Source organism: Ceratosolen solmsi, unplaced genomic scaffold, assembly GCF_000503995.2.
Source record: "Ceratosolen solmsi marchali unplaced genomic scaffold, CerSol_1.0 scaffold30, whole genome shotgun sequence".
Lineage (NCBI taxonomy): Eukaryota > Metazoa > Arthropoda > Insecta > Hymenoptera > Agaonidae > Ceratosolen > Ceratosolen solmsi.
The window spans coordinates 6,810,981-6,826,871 of record NW_011948421.1 but is presented as its reverse complement, the minus strand read 5'-3'; the positions used below and the strand labels follow the sequence as shown (position 1 = coordinate 6,826,871).

Sequence of the window (15,891 nt, the reverse complement as noted above, 5' to 3'; positions counted from 1 at the left end):
TAGAAAATACTCTTTTAATTTGAAATATAAATAAAACATAATATTCTTAATTACAATTCATTGTCTTATAATTACAAAGCATTAAAATTATACTTTACAGCTCAAAACTGAAAAATGTATAAATTTTAGTAATAAGTACGAATAAATCGAATTTAATTTATATGATTTTTACAAATGGTAAGAGATCTTTGATCTTGTTTTTTAAATAGTAATTTTAAATCTTGTGTATATAAAATATCATTTTTTCATTATAATCTTATTATAAACTGCATCTATTTGTGATACTTATAGTAAAATTAATTAATGGTATATGGCTTATTAATATTTAAATTTACTTCAATATTAATTAAAAATAATTTTATTTTATGATTTAATGCATTAATTAAAAACAAGAATAATTTAAAAAGTTATATTTTTTAAACAAGAATTCTTTCAAAAAAGAAACTATATAATAAATGAAAACGTTATATAAAATTACATAATAAAAGTATTTTTTTATTAGATATAGTTAACTTTTATAAATATATTTGCTTAAAAATTGTCAAATACTGTCTGAATACAAAAAGTAAATCCAGAAGTATTTTGAATTCGGGCTGCGGAACGAGATTTCATAAATGAATGACGGGCTTGAAATTGGTTAATTTTCGATCCTTTTGCGTACGCTACGTCGTATAAGTCGACACGGTAAGTATAAAATAACCGCTGGACTTTATTAACAATCGCGGTAACTTGTGATTTAGACAGAAAGAATCAAGGAAACATGACTCCGTATACTGTGTTTGTTTTCTTGGCACTTAGCCTCATCATCACTGATGTAAGTTGAACACAGAACTTTTGCTTTGAAATGTAATACAATATAAGTATAATAAAGTAAAATTTATTTAACTTAAAAAACTACTACATTCACTCTTTCTTGATGTTGAAACTATTGTAATGATTATTTCTTCAGTATCAAAATATGTTGCTTAATATTATTAATATCATAAATAATAATATTAGTTTATCTTTTTAATATTTCATTAATTATTTTACATATAAATAAAATTTTAAATACATTTTAAATAAAATAATTATTTTAGGTACGAGTAAAATCATATTGTTTAATGGAATACTTGAATATTTTAATATGCAGTTTAAATTAATATTCAATTAATTTTATATTAAAATCTAAGAAGATATTTAATAATTTAAGAAAACTATTTATTTTTTTTTATTTTGTTATCTTATAAAAGCTAAATAGATAAACGATTATAAGATATATGTTATAATTCATTCTAGATTTTATGTATAATTTAATTTAAAATCTCTACTTATATTCCATAGGATATTATTTTAATGTTTAATATATCGTATTTTTAAATTTTATTCAAATATTATTTTATTTAACAAAATTATTAAATTTTACTAACAATTTTAACATAATTTTAGTAAAATCCATGGAGTAATTGAATAGAAAATACGTTATAATTGTATTGAATCTAAAAAAAGTTTTAAAGTAGTACTTGTTAAAACGTTAAAATAGTAACTAACCAATTTACGTGTTTGTAATTCGAATTTTTCGATAAATAATATAAAGAGAATATATATTTTTTTGTATTAAAAAATTTTTTTATTGGTATTATATACATAACAGTATTTAACATAATAATATTTTAAAAATCAAATTTCATAATTTAAAGAATTTTACTTTATATTTAGATTAATATTAATAAACAAAAGTTTATATTTTATTTTAATTAATAATTATACAAATTTTTCTATAAATAGCTGTAAATATTCTTTTTTCTATATATCCAATAATATATTATTATTAATTTATTAAAATTATTTTCATATTTAACATGATTTTAAAGATTATTCCAGTCGAAGCACGTTATAAATCGTATCAAAGACGTAGGGCTTCAAGATTTCTAAGGCAAGTAAGTATTAAATGGTTTATAATGAAAAAAAGGTATTTCTCATTATTAGATAAACTATATGATTTTTTAAATCTAATTTTTATTTTATTTTTGTATAACATTTTTTATTTTCTAGAGGTAGTAGATTGTACAAATATTTAATTAATATGGGGATTTATATTACCAAAGAGTATAAATATAATTAAGCTTGTGATATTTACCTATACGTATAAATTGTAGTTACTGACTTCTTGGTTATATAGTTAATCAAGTATTTTTAAAAGGAGAATTTTAATTACTTAATTAAAATTATACCGATTACAATTATTATTATTCTATTATTGAAAATAAATTCTACTGAATTTTATGCTGAATATTTTAAATGTAACCCTTTCATAAATGGCGTGGAAAGTTATTCTCATCAATATTTTGTTTATATCAATTTTATTAACTGTAATGAATACATACGCAACCACAACCACACAGCTACACAGCCACGTAACCGCGCATGCACACACAGACACACACATGAATACGTAAGGAAATATATCGTGATGATTTTCCATTATAACTATATAAAATACTATATAAAATAAAATTTTCCATTTTCAACAACTATCCATATATACTATAAATTATTTCTTTAAGCGGCGACAATTCGATGAAGATTTGGGAGACACCGGAAATGCGTTCCAACAGAAATTGATTGATGTCTTAATTCCGGCAGTTTCACAAACTATATATGCAATCGTAAATGATCCAGCATTCGGGTCTTGTACTTCTTCGTTACGTAGAAGAAATGCTAATTATAATTCTAATACAAACATTAATACAAATACATTTGCTGATGCAATGGGAAGGCAAGGAGATTTGGACGAATTGGATATAATAGACGACGATCCAGAAATTGGTAAATAATAATAACATCATAGTTCCTTCAAAAAGATTCTCATTGTCTCATTCATTAAGTATTATGGTATGTATTTAGATTTATTATAAGAAAGTTCACTGTTATGCATTACAAATTATATAATATTTTAAGAAAAGGACGGCAATATTAAATATATATATATATATATATATTACATATATACATATATATATATGTGTGTAAGAAAATAATAACAAAAACTTTAATTAAAAGAAAAAAATTTATATAAAATTAAAATAAAATAAATATTTTATTGGATGGAATTTTTAAATAATTTAATTTTTATTTATTATTTTTATTAAAATATATAATATTTATAAAAAAACCTATCTTTTAATATGTCGATTGATCTAAACAGAAAATGAATTTACAAATATTCGAGTATTAAAATATATTCGAATAAAATAAAAATGTTTTAAATTTTATTGCAAAGCTTCAAAAAACGTTTTATAATTGTTCACGTATAAGATATAAATTATATTTTTTAAATATTTAATTTAATTTATAAATAATTAAATCAACTTTTAACGTTTAATGTATAAAATTACGTATAATATTTATTTTATAATATAATAAAATAGTCAAACACAGATAATAATTTGTATTTGTTCATATAAAACAAATTTTTCGTGTAATTTAATAATCATTGAAATGTTTTGAGTTTATTTCAATAAAAAAAAAGTTTATACTCTATTGATATTTCATAAGTTTAAATAGCATTATAATTGATTAAGTAATCAAATAAACAAAATTTATTTATAAATTCTATGGTTCTCTTTAAAAAAATTTTAGAATTATACAGTTCACTTTAATTTAGATTAGTTCAATATGCTTCCCTGATTACAAATTCATTAAAATTACCATTGCGTGTATTTTCAAATATTACTTATGTATAATGTAATTACAATATAGCTGTATTTTATTTTTTACTTTTAAATATATTTATTACTTTTTAATAGTTTTATCCAAGAGTTAAGTTTTTATATTAAAAATTTTCAAAATAGGAATTAACTTTCATTGATTTCTAATGTATTTTATTTTTAATATTTTTATTATAAAAATAATTGATTATTAAATTGCAATTTTTATATTTCCCTATATATTAAATTAATTAAAGTTATGTGTAAATTTTTCAAAATGTTCAAAATTATTAAAAGGATATAAATGAAAAAGAATTATTTTCAATTTGATTTAATATATTCATTTTTTAGTACGTAGAGTATACAACAAAAATAAATATACTTTTTAGTTGGTGACGAAGACATTATAAATTTAAATAGTGATGATATTGAAGATGATATTGCAAGTAAACGCAGTGTAAGTAAATTCATAATTATTACGAATTCTACCTATAATAATTTTGTCTTAATATTATATCGTGAAATTAGTTTCAATCACTTTAATTGTTAGTGTAAAATTGATATTCCTCATTCAAAATTTCGATAATAAAAATATTTTTTTCAATATGATTTAAATTTTAAATACACCAATTGAATTAATCTTATTTTCAAATATAATATTTTTTTAGTTTTAAATAAAATAAAAAATGATATTTCATCAACTAATATTATTTGTTTTAATTTTTTTATTTTATTGATTATTTTCATTAGTATAGGAAAATTAGTTGTATTCGATTGAAAATCTAATAGTATAAAATGTATATTGTAATAATGTTTTATAATTTATTTTGAATGATTCTATGATTTTTTACAATGTTTAATCATTAGTCAAAATAAAGCTTCAATAAGAATTTTTTTAATTTATAATTTAGAACTTAAGTTAATTAAAATAATTTAGTTAATGTAAAGTTTTAATTAGTTTAATTTATAAATAGTTTTAAATAATGTGTAGAAACAAATGAAATTCATTTTTGTACATGGAGATACTTCTAAACACCATTCTTATAGATTAAATAATATTTTGTAAATTTTAGTACTTCTCTTAATTATACTATATTTCCAACCTACATTTAAAATACTATAGTTAAAAATAAACTATATTATTGTTTATTGTTTCTCAAACTAAATTTTTTTTACTTAATATAGAATATTTTTATACGATATATTTTAAATAATTAATTTCAGATTCTGAAGTTAGTTATTAAAATATTTACGGTTATTAAAATATTATACTGAGTTTCATTTTTTTTCTGAAATTGTAATATACACTGCATCACATTTTTCATTCTACATATCAATTCTTAGTGTTTGAATTTAGTTATTAAGAGTAATATAATCAAAGGAATAATTAAAAGAAGTAATGTAATCATGGAATAATGAATCATGATAAAGGAGTGACAATAATTTTGAATAATTAATGATGATTAATGTTATTTAAAAATTATTTTTTAATATGAAATTTTTTTTTCTTTGAATATACCTTTTATTTAGGAATAGATTTTTTTTAGTATCTTATATAAATACTGTAATTACAAAAAGTAAAATTTCTATCATTTATATAAATTTTTCAAAATCATAATTACGTTAAGAAATTAAAATTTTAATATTCTAATGAAGTACTTTTTTGATAAAATTAAATTAATATAATAATCATACATTTTTATTCTACTCAATATCTTTATCTATTAATTTATTTTAAATAAAACAAATATTTATGAAGTTCAAATAATTTATTAATCATTAAAAAAAATTGAATTTTAATCATTAAAGATATGAATTAAAGAAATGAACGAAGAAATAAATTATATAAATTTTTTTTATATATTTAAAAAATCTTATGTTTTAAATTCTTATTTAAATGAATTATAAAATATTAATTATATGCAATTTATTATAATTCAAATGAGCTGAATAAAGTTAAAATAATATTCAAACTAATAATTTTATGCAATTTTCATATATAAATATATATGTCATAAAAAATGCATTATTATGTACTGTCATTTTCAGATTAAAAGAAGGCTGCTGAGAGCTAGAAGAAGAAATCGAAATAGTAATGTAAACGTAAATCAAAATTATAACGCCAGCGCTCGTAAAGAAGAGACCAACACTAATCCAAGTGCAGAAGCATCTAATGAAGAAGAAACTACGACTGAAGTATCGAATCGCCGTCGTCGACGTAACTTCAAATAATTAAATTCAATGCATTCTCAAATTTATTTGCCTTGAGATGGATATTTTATTGATTTGTAAACATTATGAAAATTTATAACAAATACAATGTTTCACATATCACATATTTTGCATCATTTATCATTCCTTTTCCTATTTTACTATTTATGTTATAGTCATATTTATATAACGAAATTATAAATCTACTATAACTAAAATTAGAATTCATTTTTATAGTGTTTTTTAATTATAATTCCTAGTTATTTTAATGTTAATTTTATTATTATATATAATTTGTATAATTTCTATAATCATTTTTAATAAAGTATTAAATTGAATAACGAAAATAAAAACTATAATGGTACTTTATTATACTGAGAAATAATATATAATTTAAGTAAAGGAAATTTTTTTAATTTATAATTTATAATTATTTATTTTTTATTTTTTATTTCAATTTTTAATATATAGTATAATATATTATGTTTATAATAAATTTACAATAATTCGATTAAAAATAATAAGTAATGGAATTACTTTACACTGTTAAATTCTAACAAAATTACATTGAAGTCTTAATTTTACAGATTTTAACTGTTATTAAAATAACAGATAGATAAAAATAATTTGTTTATTGTTAAAAAATTACGATTAATAAACCACTCTATATTTACTCAGGCATAGTAATATTATAATTTATTTTCTAGAATTCATCAAACGCGAAGAAAATTTCTATTTTTTTTAATTGGATTAAGATAATGACTTAAGGAATAATATTATTATAATGATTAATTTAAAAATTCATTTGCTTGTCATATAAGAAATTTATAACGCTATTGATATTAATTTTAAAGCATAAAAATCTTTTATAAATAGGGATAACTATAACATAACTATATAACTATATATATATCTTACATAAAATATAAGTGTGGTGAATGAATGTACATTAAATTTGTATAATATTAGTCTCTATTATGATTTATTAATAAAATAAATTAACCTACTTTTAATATTTTTTAATATTATTTCTTATAATAAAATTATTATACTATTTTAATAAATAAAAATAATTAATGCATATATTTATATTAGAAATATAAATAACAATAATATTACTATATTTATAGGGATTTCAAAAATTCTGGTATATAGTTAATATTACAATATGTACATGCTTAAATTTATCTATTAATATAATTATTGTTGAGCTTATAGAATGGGAACTATAAAAATATGTAAAATTAAAAATTATATACATTTAGTAAAACTTTCATAACATAAGATTATCGAATTTGTTTAGATGTATATAATTTTTATCGTATAGAAGATAGATCCATGAGCAATTATTTTACAACTACTTTTACTTTACTGTATGATATGTAACTATAAATTTTGTACGAGAATTAGTAGGACTAAAAATAGAAATGTAATGAAGATAACAGATTAGTTGCAAAAAATAATATACTTAATTATTAAAGAACAGCTCAACTACTTTGATTGAGCATAAATAACTTATCATTTGTCATATTGAGTTTTTTAACCATTGTTAACAATTCTCCTCATCAGCGAATGAAGGATGTATCGAATGCATTGTGAAATCCAATATAATAAATGTTAGCTATAAAATTAATCTATATAATAAGAATGATCACTTCAATAAAATAGTTTAGAATTATAAAATCCATTGAGTTAACAACAATGTTATTGTTCTCGTTCATCCTAGTTTTCATTTGGATATTAAATTTAGTAGAACCGGTATATATTTACAAAATTTTTTTAATAGTTTAAAATACTTAAAATTTAATTAATATTCAAATTAAAATAAATAATACATGGTAATCAATATTTTAGAAACAATACGATATAAAAGGTTTGATTGAAAAATATTTAGATGACAATAATTATCCGATTTCAAATTTAGAAGAAGAATCTTTCCCTGCTATGCAGCAAGTTATGATTTATCCTGATAGTTATCCAATAAAAATAATTATTCTGTCACCTGTTAAGTTTTCACAGCAGCCGTGTTCGAATTTGGTAAATATATATTCTAATTATATTAATTTATAAAATAAATATTTATAGAAACTTTAAAAAAATTAATAAAAACTTAATCATATTATTACTGAAAATTAATATTAATAAAAAAAACAGAAAAATCTATTAAATTAATAAAATGAACTAATGTAGTAGAAACGTAATATAAAAAAATACTTTCCCAGTGTATTGTTCCATTAATTCAAATTCCTATAAATATTTTACATTTATATATCAGAATTTCAAAACAGGCCAAATTGGTAGACGAACATTAATAAAACCGCAAACACAAAAGGAAATAATGAGAAAAACATCTGACAAAACATTAATGCAATTTTTTGAAGTAAGTAGTAGTAATAAAAGTTTCAATTTAACTTACATATTAAAATTTTTAATCATTTCTTAAGAAAGCTGGACTTTCCTTGCCAGCATTACCACTTATACCACCGACATCACCACTAAGGAAAAAACGAAAGCTGAAAATGAATAAAAAAAAATCTAAAAATAGATACGAGAATAAAAATATTGAACACGATAATGATAACGATGATACTAATGATAAATCTAATGATAAATACACAGAAGGTGACCGAAAAGCTCTTTATTTATTTGACAATAAATTTATTCTTTCAAAATGAAACATTATTATTATAAATAATTTCAAACAACTATTGTTACAGATAATACACAAACATTTAGAAAAGAATCTCAAGCTGTATGTATACTAATTTAAATGTTCCTTAATATATAATATGTATAAAAATATAGAGATATGTATAAAAAAAATCAAAATGTTTCTTTTTAGGGATTGCTTTCTGATAATATAAATTCTGATGAAGATGAATCAACTTCATCGTATGAATCTAATAATGAAAATTATAATTATAATTTTAATGTACTTAGTCCCCGACGAAATAGAAATATAAAAGTACAAAGGAAAAAATTAAATAAACCATATGATTTACACAGCAGTTTATCATTTTAAGATAAATTTCAATAAATTGAAACAAATTCAATGTAATAAATATTAAGTTTTATTAAATTTAATATTTTCAAAAAAATTTTGAATAGCAGATTATGAAAATTATAATTAGATTACTTTGTTTATTTCCATAACTCATTTCCAAATGCTATTTCATTAAAATTAGATAAGATCAAATATATTGAAACTTTACATATATAACTTATATGAATAATATTAATTCGTTAATTATTATCTTCTATGATTACGGTCCCTAATATTAGTTACTGTTTAATTATAATCACATGATTTTAAAAGATATATAGCTATATCTAATAGATTTTAAAGATTATAATAGTCAGTATGTGATAAATAGAATCATTCGTGAATTGATAGACAGAAGAGTATAATTAAATAAAAGTATGTATAATGCTATTGACAATACTTTTGTAAACAAATTCTCAATTTTAATTTCATATTTTCAAAATATTATATTAATTATAAATAAAATATATAAGAAATATAATTTCAAATAAATATCTATATTTAATTTTTTAAAAGATAATTGTTAAATTTCATTTATGAAAATATTAAGAACTTAAAAGTTTATCAGAATTTACTAAATGAAAAATTAATAATAAATATTTAAAATATTATGTATTACTTAATATAATTACAGCACTATTATTGATAATATCATTATAAAATTTAGTCAGTGGATTTATTCAAGAAATTTATAAATATTTTGATTTTAATACGTTTTTACATATATTTTAATATTAAAAATAATGCAATTATAATTTTGAAACAAATTTTATAAGTATATCATAAAAGCAAAACAAAAATTATTAAAAATTTAATCAGTAACTCTACTTATAATATAACAATAAAAAATTTCTTTAAAAATGAAATCCATAATATATAGATTAATTGCTTCGAGAACAACACAAAAATTAAGAGAATATCTTTATATATAAAGAATAATGGCACGATTATTTATATATCAGTGATTAGAGATTTATTTTATAATAATTTTCATACCAAAATCATATATAAGATTTTGTAACATATCAAATAAAAAAATCTATATTTCAAAAACTATAATGTTTAACCTACTTATCAAACAAATATTTGGAGTAAGGAAACTCATTTAACCATAAATATTATTATCGATAATGGAGTCATATCAAATGATCAATTTAACATAAAAAATAATAGACTGTAGTCTGCAATTTGATGAAACTCGAAATTATACTTTCTATAATAATTTATAATGAGTGAAAATTAATTTATAGAATTTATGACATCTTTCAATTTTATTATTTTAATAAAATTATGGAATTTGAATATTGAAAAAATAACGGATAGAAATTACTTAAATATAAAATATTTCTAAAGGATTTTTTTATTTTCGCTCTACGTAAGTTTTCATTCTTAATATTTAGTATAATAAAATTTCACGAGACATAAAAAATATATATATTTATATATATCTATAATATTTTAAACTTTTATATTAAAATAGTATATTCAAGTATTAAAATTTTTTCTCATTTTTATATTTCTTCTATCTTTTATTTGCTAAAATAATAAAATTATAATTTAATATTATAAAATAATTAATTTGTAAATATTAATTTATTGTAAAATTACATCGTAGTGAAATAATGTTTTATAAAAATAGATCCAGATATATTTATTATATACAGAAGTCGTATTTATTATAGGATTTTCTATTGGAATTATCTTGGAATTTATTGGAATAATGCTTTTAAGCATTTTAGAAATATTTTTCAAGAAAGCTTGTAACTTCTATAATTTATTATATTTTTATATATCTCATATTATACCTTAATTCTATAATTATTTTAATATTAAAAATTCCACCATTCATCCATAAACGAGAATCTGAATTAAAGCAATTTTTTATTTTTCCATAGTAACACGATTCTTAATATTTACAATAGTTCTAATAGGATTAAATATAAAAACTTTTAAGGAGAAAATATTCTTTTTATATTTATTACTGCTATATTTTAATAAATAATAAATACTTTAAGATAATAAAAAATTAATTAAAATATATTTTTAAACAAAATATAAATTTTCAAATTGTTAACCGAACATATAAGATATATATATGACATTATAAATTAAGATTAATAGATTAAATAAAAATAATAGATATTGTATGAGACAGTGTTATGTATATGATTGATCATTTAATTTATAGTACATTCAGTTTAAAACATTATTATAAATTTCATAAGAAGATACTTTATCTACCTGCATCACTACATATAGAGCTACAATATAATGTTCTTGGTAATTTAATGAAATCTCTTTCTAGAAATTAATGAATATATAAAGAAAAATTGATCATCTCTATTAAAGTGTAATAATAAGTATGTGTCACGATGCGTATGTTAGGGATAAATAGATGCAGGATTCTTTATCGTCCATTTAAACATCTAAACAGCTTTTGTTCTTTTTATACAATCCGTTTTCCTTAATCATTTTCCTTATTCTACAATAATCATATCCAACGCCATGTTTTCCATTCAACATAAATCATAACGAACACAATTTATATATGTAAGTCACTGACGTGTCTGCATGTTACAAAATCCTTAATTCAGTATTAAATTTATATATTATAAAATATAATTTTGAATTCATTAGTCAATGTACTTTATATCAATTAAAATTTAATACTTTTTCAATAAAAAAAATATTTATTAAAATATCAGAGGGTATACATTTCGATATAAATTTTGTTTTTATTTTTAAATAGTACTATTTTTATTTAATCATGACAAACTATTATTCCATAAAACATTACAAAAATTATACATGCATCAGTAAATTATTCATACATTAAAACTATTTTTAATTTAAATATGTAAATTTGATTATTAATTATGAGATTTACAATTATCTCTGTTTATATAGGTTAATATTAAATTTTATTTATTTATATAACTTAAAAATGAGACGTTGAATAAAGTATCGTCATAATTATAATTATTATCTTTATATTTATTATTACATTAATACAGAAAGAAAATTTTTATTTTTATTTCATATTTTTTATATTTTTATCTAATCAACAATACTATTACTCATAAAAAAATATTTGTTTAGACACTTCACAGTATTCTTATTCTTATTAATTAAGATAATCCGATTAATTTTTAATAGTAAATGATATTTGTATTTTCTTTTTCAAATTATGGTAGTTACCTTTTATTAAGAAAAGATTTACATTTATCATAAAAATTATTAGCAAGGTCAAGATAATAATTAAAAAAAATACTGAGTCAGTATTAACCCTCAGATTATTAGGAAAAAATTATGAACTAGCGACAATACGATTTACAATTAAATTTTACTTATTAAAATCTAAAATGCTTCTACATAGATATAATTTAAACAAATTCATCAATAATTAATCATTAGTATTCTTTGGAATGATATACTTACAGTTCGAAACTTTTTTTTATAAATGTACTAAATAATCCGTTAAAAATTTCGTATTAAAACGAAATTAAACACTTTGTATACAATATTTCTGTAATGTTTATTTTAAAAAATGTTCGTGTAAAATTGTAATAATTGTAACTTTGAACAGATACTCACATATTTACTTAAATTATAGCGAGCGATTTTATTTTAGACAAATCACAATAAGACGCTTAAAATATAATTAATATTTACTTTATTTCATTTGAATTACTAACAATTGGAGGAATTAATATAACAATATTTACTGTTTACACAGTTTGTCTATACATTTTCTAACACAAAATATTGTTAATTTAATTAAATTATATGTAAAGATTTGAGAATAAAGAATTAAAAATTTTTTTAAAAATTATACTCAATAAATTTTGTTTAAAACATCTATAATGCAATCTGTAAATAAATTCGGTGTTAAAAATTGTGATCGTTCTTAATTTTTTATAACATCTCTATTATAGCATTTAAAATTTACGCAATATAAAAAAATTTTTTAATTCATATATAAAATAAAATATATAGGTTTACGCTAAATCGTATATTATAATTTATGTGTTATAACATAAAAATTGAAATTTATTCTTCTTATATGTAAACATAAAATATATTTTATTATTATTAAAATTGTAATTACAGTTCTTAAGTATTAATACGATTATAATAATTATACGAAATAATTAAGTGAAATTTATTGTAAGTATTGCATAATTTAAAAATGTATCAAACTATCTCAGCTTTAAAAATAAAATATTCTCACCCAGGATAATTTAGTTTTTATTATTTAGCAATGAAATTAATTTTTATAATAATACGTTCATTACTAATGATAATATAGTAATACTATAAAATAATAACAATACTTCTTACATTATTATTTAACAAATGAAAATGAATAATAAATTAAAATAACAATTTTTTATTTTCCTAAAAATAATAAATAAATAAAAAAAATAGGAATCTTTATTATAGTATTATAGTATTATACGTATAGTATTATAGTAATAGTAGTAGTAGTAGTTGTACTAATTCTATAGTAAATTTTTCTTTATTTTTATTAATTTACTATTATTTAATTAGGTTTAAATGACCTAAATCAATGACAAATAAATAATTTCATAAAAATATTTTTAATATATTTTGGTGTAAACTTTTTAGGATATTACTTTTGATAGATATTTTATTTATATAATAAAAAATTATTTTAAAAAAATTATTTTTTCTTATGAATTATAAATAATCTATTACTGAATGTTTTTCCTTCTTTATACAATTGGCTAAAAATCTGTAATATTCACTTAATTTTTACTATATTTATAAAATTTAAGTCGAATTTCTTTCTAATTTTACGATTATTATAAATTAATAATAGTATAATTTTAAAAGTGAAATAAATTGAATGTTTATATTGTAAAAGTGCTTTATACAAATTTGATAAACAGGATTAAAGACAAATATTATAATTTTAAACTACAAAATAATTAGTTTCAAAATTTAAATATATAATAGGAATTAATATAATTAATAATTTTTTTAACATTTTTAATTAAAGTTCGAACAATTTTTTTTTAGTTTACAGATATAATAAAAACATATCGAAATATAATGCTTTGAATTTAATGAAATTCTTTTATTTTTATAATTACAGCATATAAATATTTGACATGATAATGATTTGAAAAAATATGTCTATTATACATTTATCTTAATTATATATTAGATGAACAAAAAAATAATGCACAATACAAAATTTTTGAGAATATAAAAATGAATTTTAGAATAAAATTAATTATTGGAAATTATTTTAATAAAAATAAAATAATAAAAAAAACTTTATTTTTTATAATAAAATTATTAAAAAATATTAAATTAATAAAAGATTAAGAAATTACTATTGACTAAATATTGAGTATTAATCTAAAATATAATTAATAAAATGTATTGATAACAAACATAAACTGAGAAAAATTATTATATTGTCATTTATTTCACTTGTAGAATATACTGTAATAAAATATAAGCCTCGAATTTTCATTTTTTCTTCATCTTCCATTGTTGGTTTATTCTATTTTCTAATTTAACCTTACATTCACATTTTCGATAACTATGTACATACTTTTCGTAGTCATTACCATTATAATTTTGTTCTTTAACCTCCTCAAATTTTGTAAAAATATATCATTGTTTAAAATTTGCTTTAAAATTAAAGCAACGATGACCATATTATATATTTTCCTATAACTTATGTAATTCGTTTCTTGCTAAAATTACCAAAGGAATATAAGTTTATATTATTATAAATAAAAAAAAGTTTATAAAATAAATCTGTATTTATTATTAATATTTAGAACTTCAATTCAGCAGAAATTATAATTTAAATATTATAATTAATCACTTCAATATTTTTATAAGGTATTCTATGCACGTTTTCATTTTTCGTACCTGTGACAGCTGTAAAATAATTAATTTTCTTAATGAATATAGGAAGATGTTCATTTAAATTCCTCAGGTATGCAAAATTGAAGATCGAAAAAGTTAATTAAAAAACAGATAATATATTTTTATACATATATGAAAGGTTAATTATAATTTTGTTAAAATACATAAAATATTACAAAATTTTCTTTTGAAATATATACATTTATTTAAATGAAATTGGTTTAATTCGGTACATACATATTTTATAATTATATAATGAATTTACAAAATATATTTTATAATAAATATTTTATAAATTCATAATATATGAATTTGACAGAAGTATGTATCTATCATCTATGTATTTTGTATAAACGATATATCTTAAATTTTTATGTTCAATGCTTATATTTCACTTTATTTCATATTATATTTTTATAAAAATTTAATTGCTTATTCAAAATTAATAAAAAATATACTTTTATTTTATTTATTTTATTATTAAAAATTCATGAATTTTTAGTAAATAGCAAAGCTTTATTTTAAAAAATGGACCAGTAAAATATGAATAAAATATTAGTAAAATATTACATATTTAGAATTATATTTTATTTAAAAAAAAAAATACATTCTCATAAATTTATATTCATTTTATATTCAGTGCCTTCATTTTCATTTGGACAAATTTTATATTATTTTTGAGGCTTCACATAAATATATCATGGAATAAGTATTTTCATTTATCTCAATGATATGGTTTTATAAATAGGTAAATATTTACTTTAGTTTTGCTGTAATGTACTGAAAATAGTATTAGGTAATTAATTTTTGTAGAATAAAATGTGATTAAATTTTATAATATAAAAATGTTATTGAATAATTTCTTCAGTTTCAAAAAACAGCCATTAATTAGTTTCCATATTTACCACCAATGATTGTATAAAATTGAGATATTGTTACATTTGTAAACCTTATACAGATTATAAAAAACTTTTCATTATATAATCAAATAAATTTGATAAAATGTAATTATGTAAATATGAAATGTAAATAACATTT

The 15,891-nt window shown here is 18.4% G+C and overlaps 2 protein-coding genes across 2 annotated transcripts; both read left to right on the top strand.

Moving 5' to 3' along the window:
* The first annotated feature begins 694 nt into the window (after window positions 1–694).
* Window positions 695–6,027, top strand: LOC105361473 (uncharacterized). The gene is made up of 5 exons (XM_011498665.1): window positions 695–814; window positions 1,854–1,919; window positions 2,547–2,808; window positions 4,079–4,146; window positions 5,739–6,027. Exons 1-5 carry the CDS (start codon window positions 761–763, stop codon window positions 5,919–5,921), a joined length of 633 nt encoding a protein of 210 aa, XP_011496967.1. The 5' UTR covers window positions 695–760; the 3' UTR covers window positions 5,922–6,027.
* A 1,574-nt stretch (window positions 6,028–7,601) lies between these two features.
* Window positions 7,602–8,922, top strand: LOC105361682 (ankyrin repeat and ELMO domain-containing protein D-like). The gene is made up of 6 exons (XM_011498933.1): window positions 7,602–7,658; window positions 7,755–7,937; window positions 8,176–8,280; window positions 8,345–8,522; window positions 8,618–8,652; window positions 8,743–8,922. The coding sequence occupies exons 1-6, from the start codon at window positions 7,602–7,604 to the stop codon at window positions 8,920–8,922; spliced, it is 738 nt and encodes a 245-aa protein (XP_011497235.1).
* The last annotated feature ends 6,969 nt before the right edge of the window (window positions 8,923–15,891 follow it).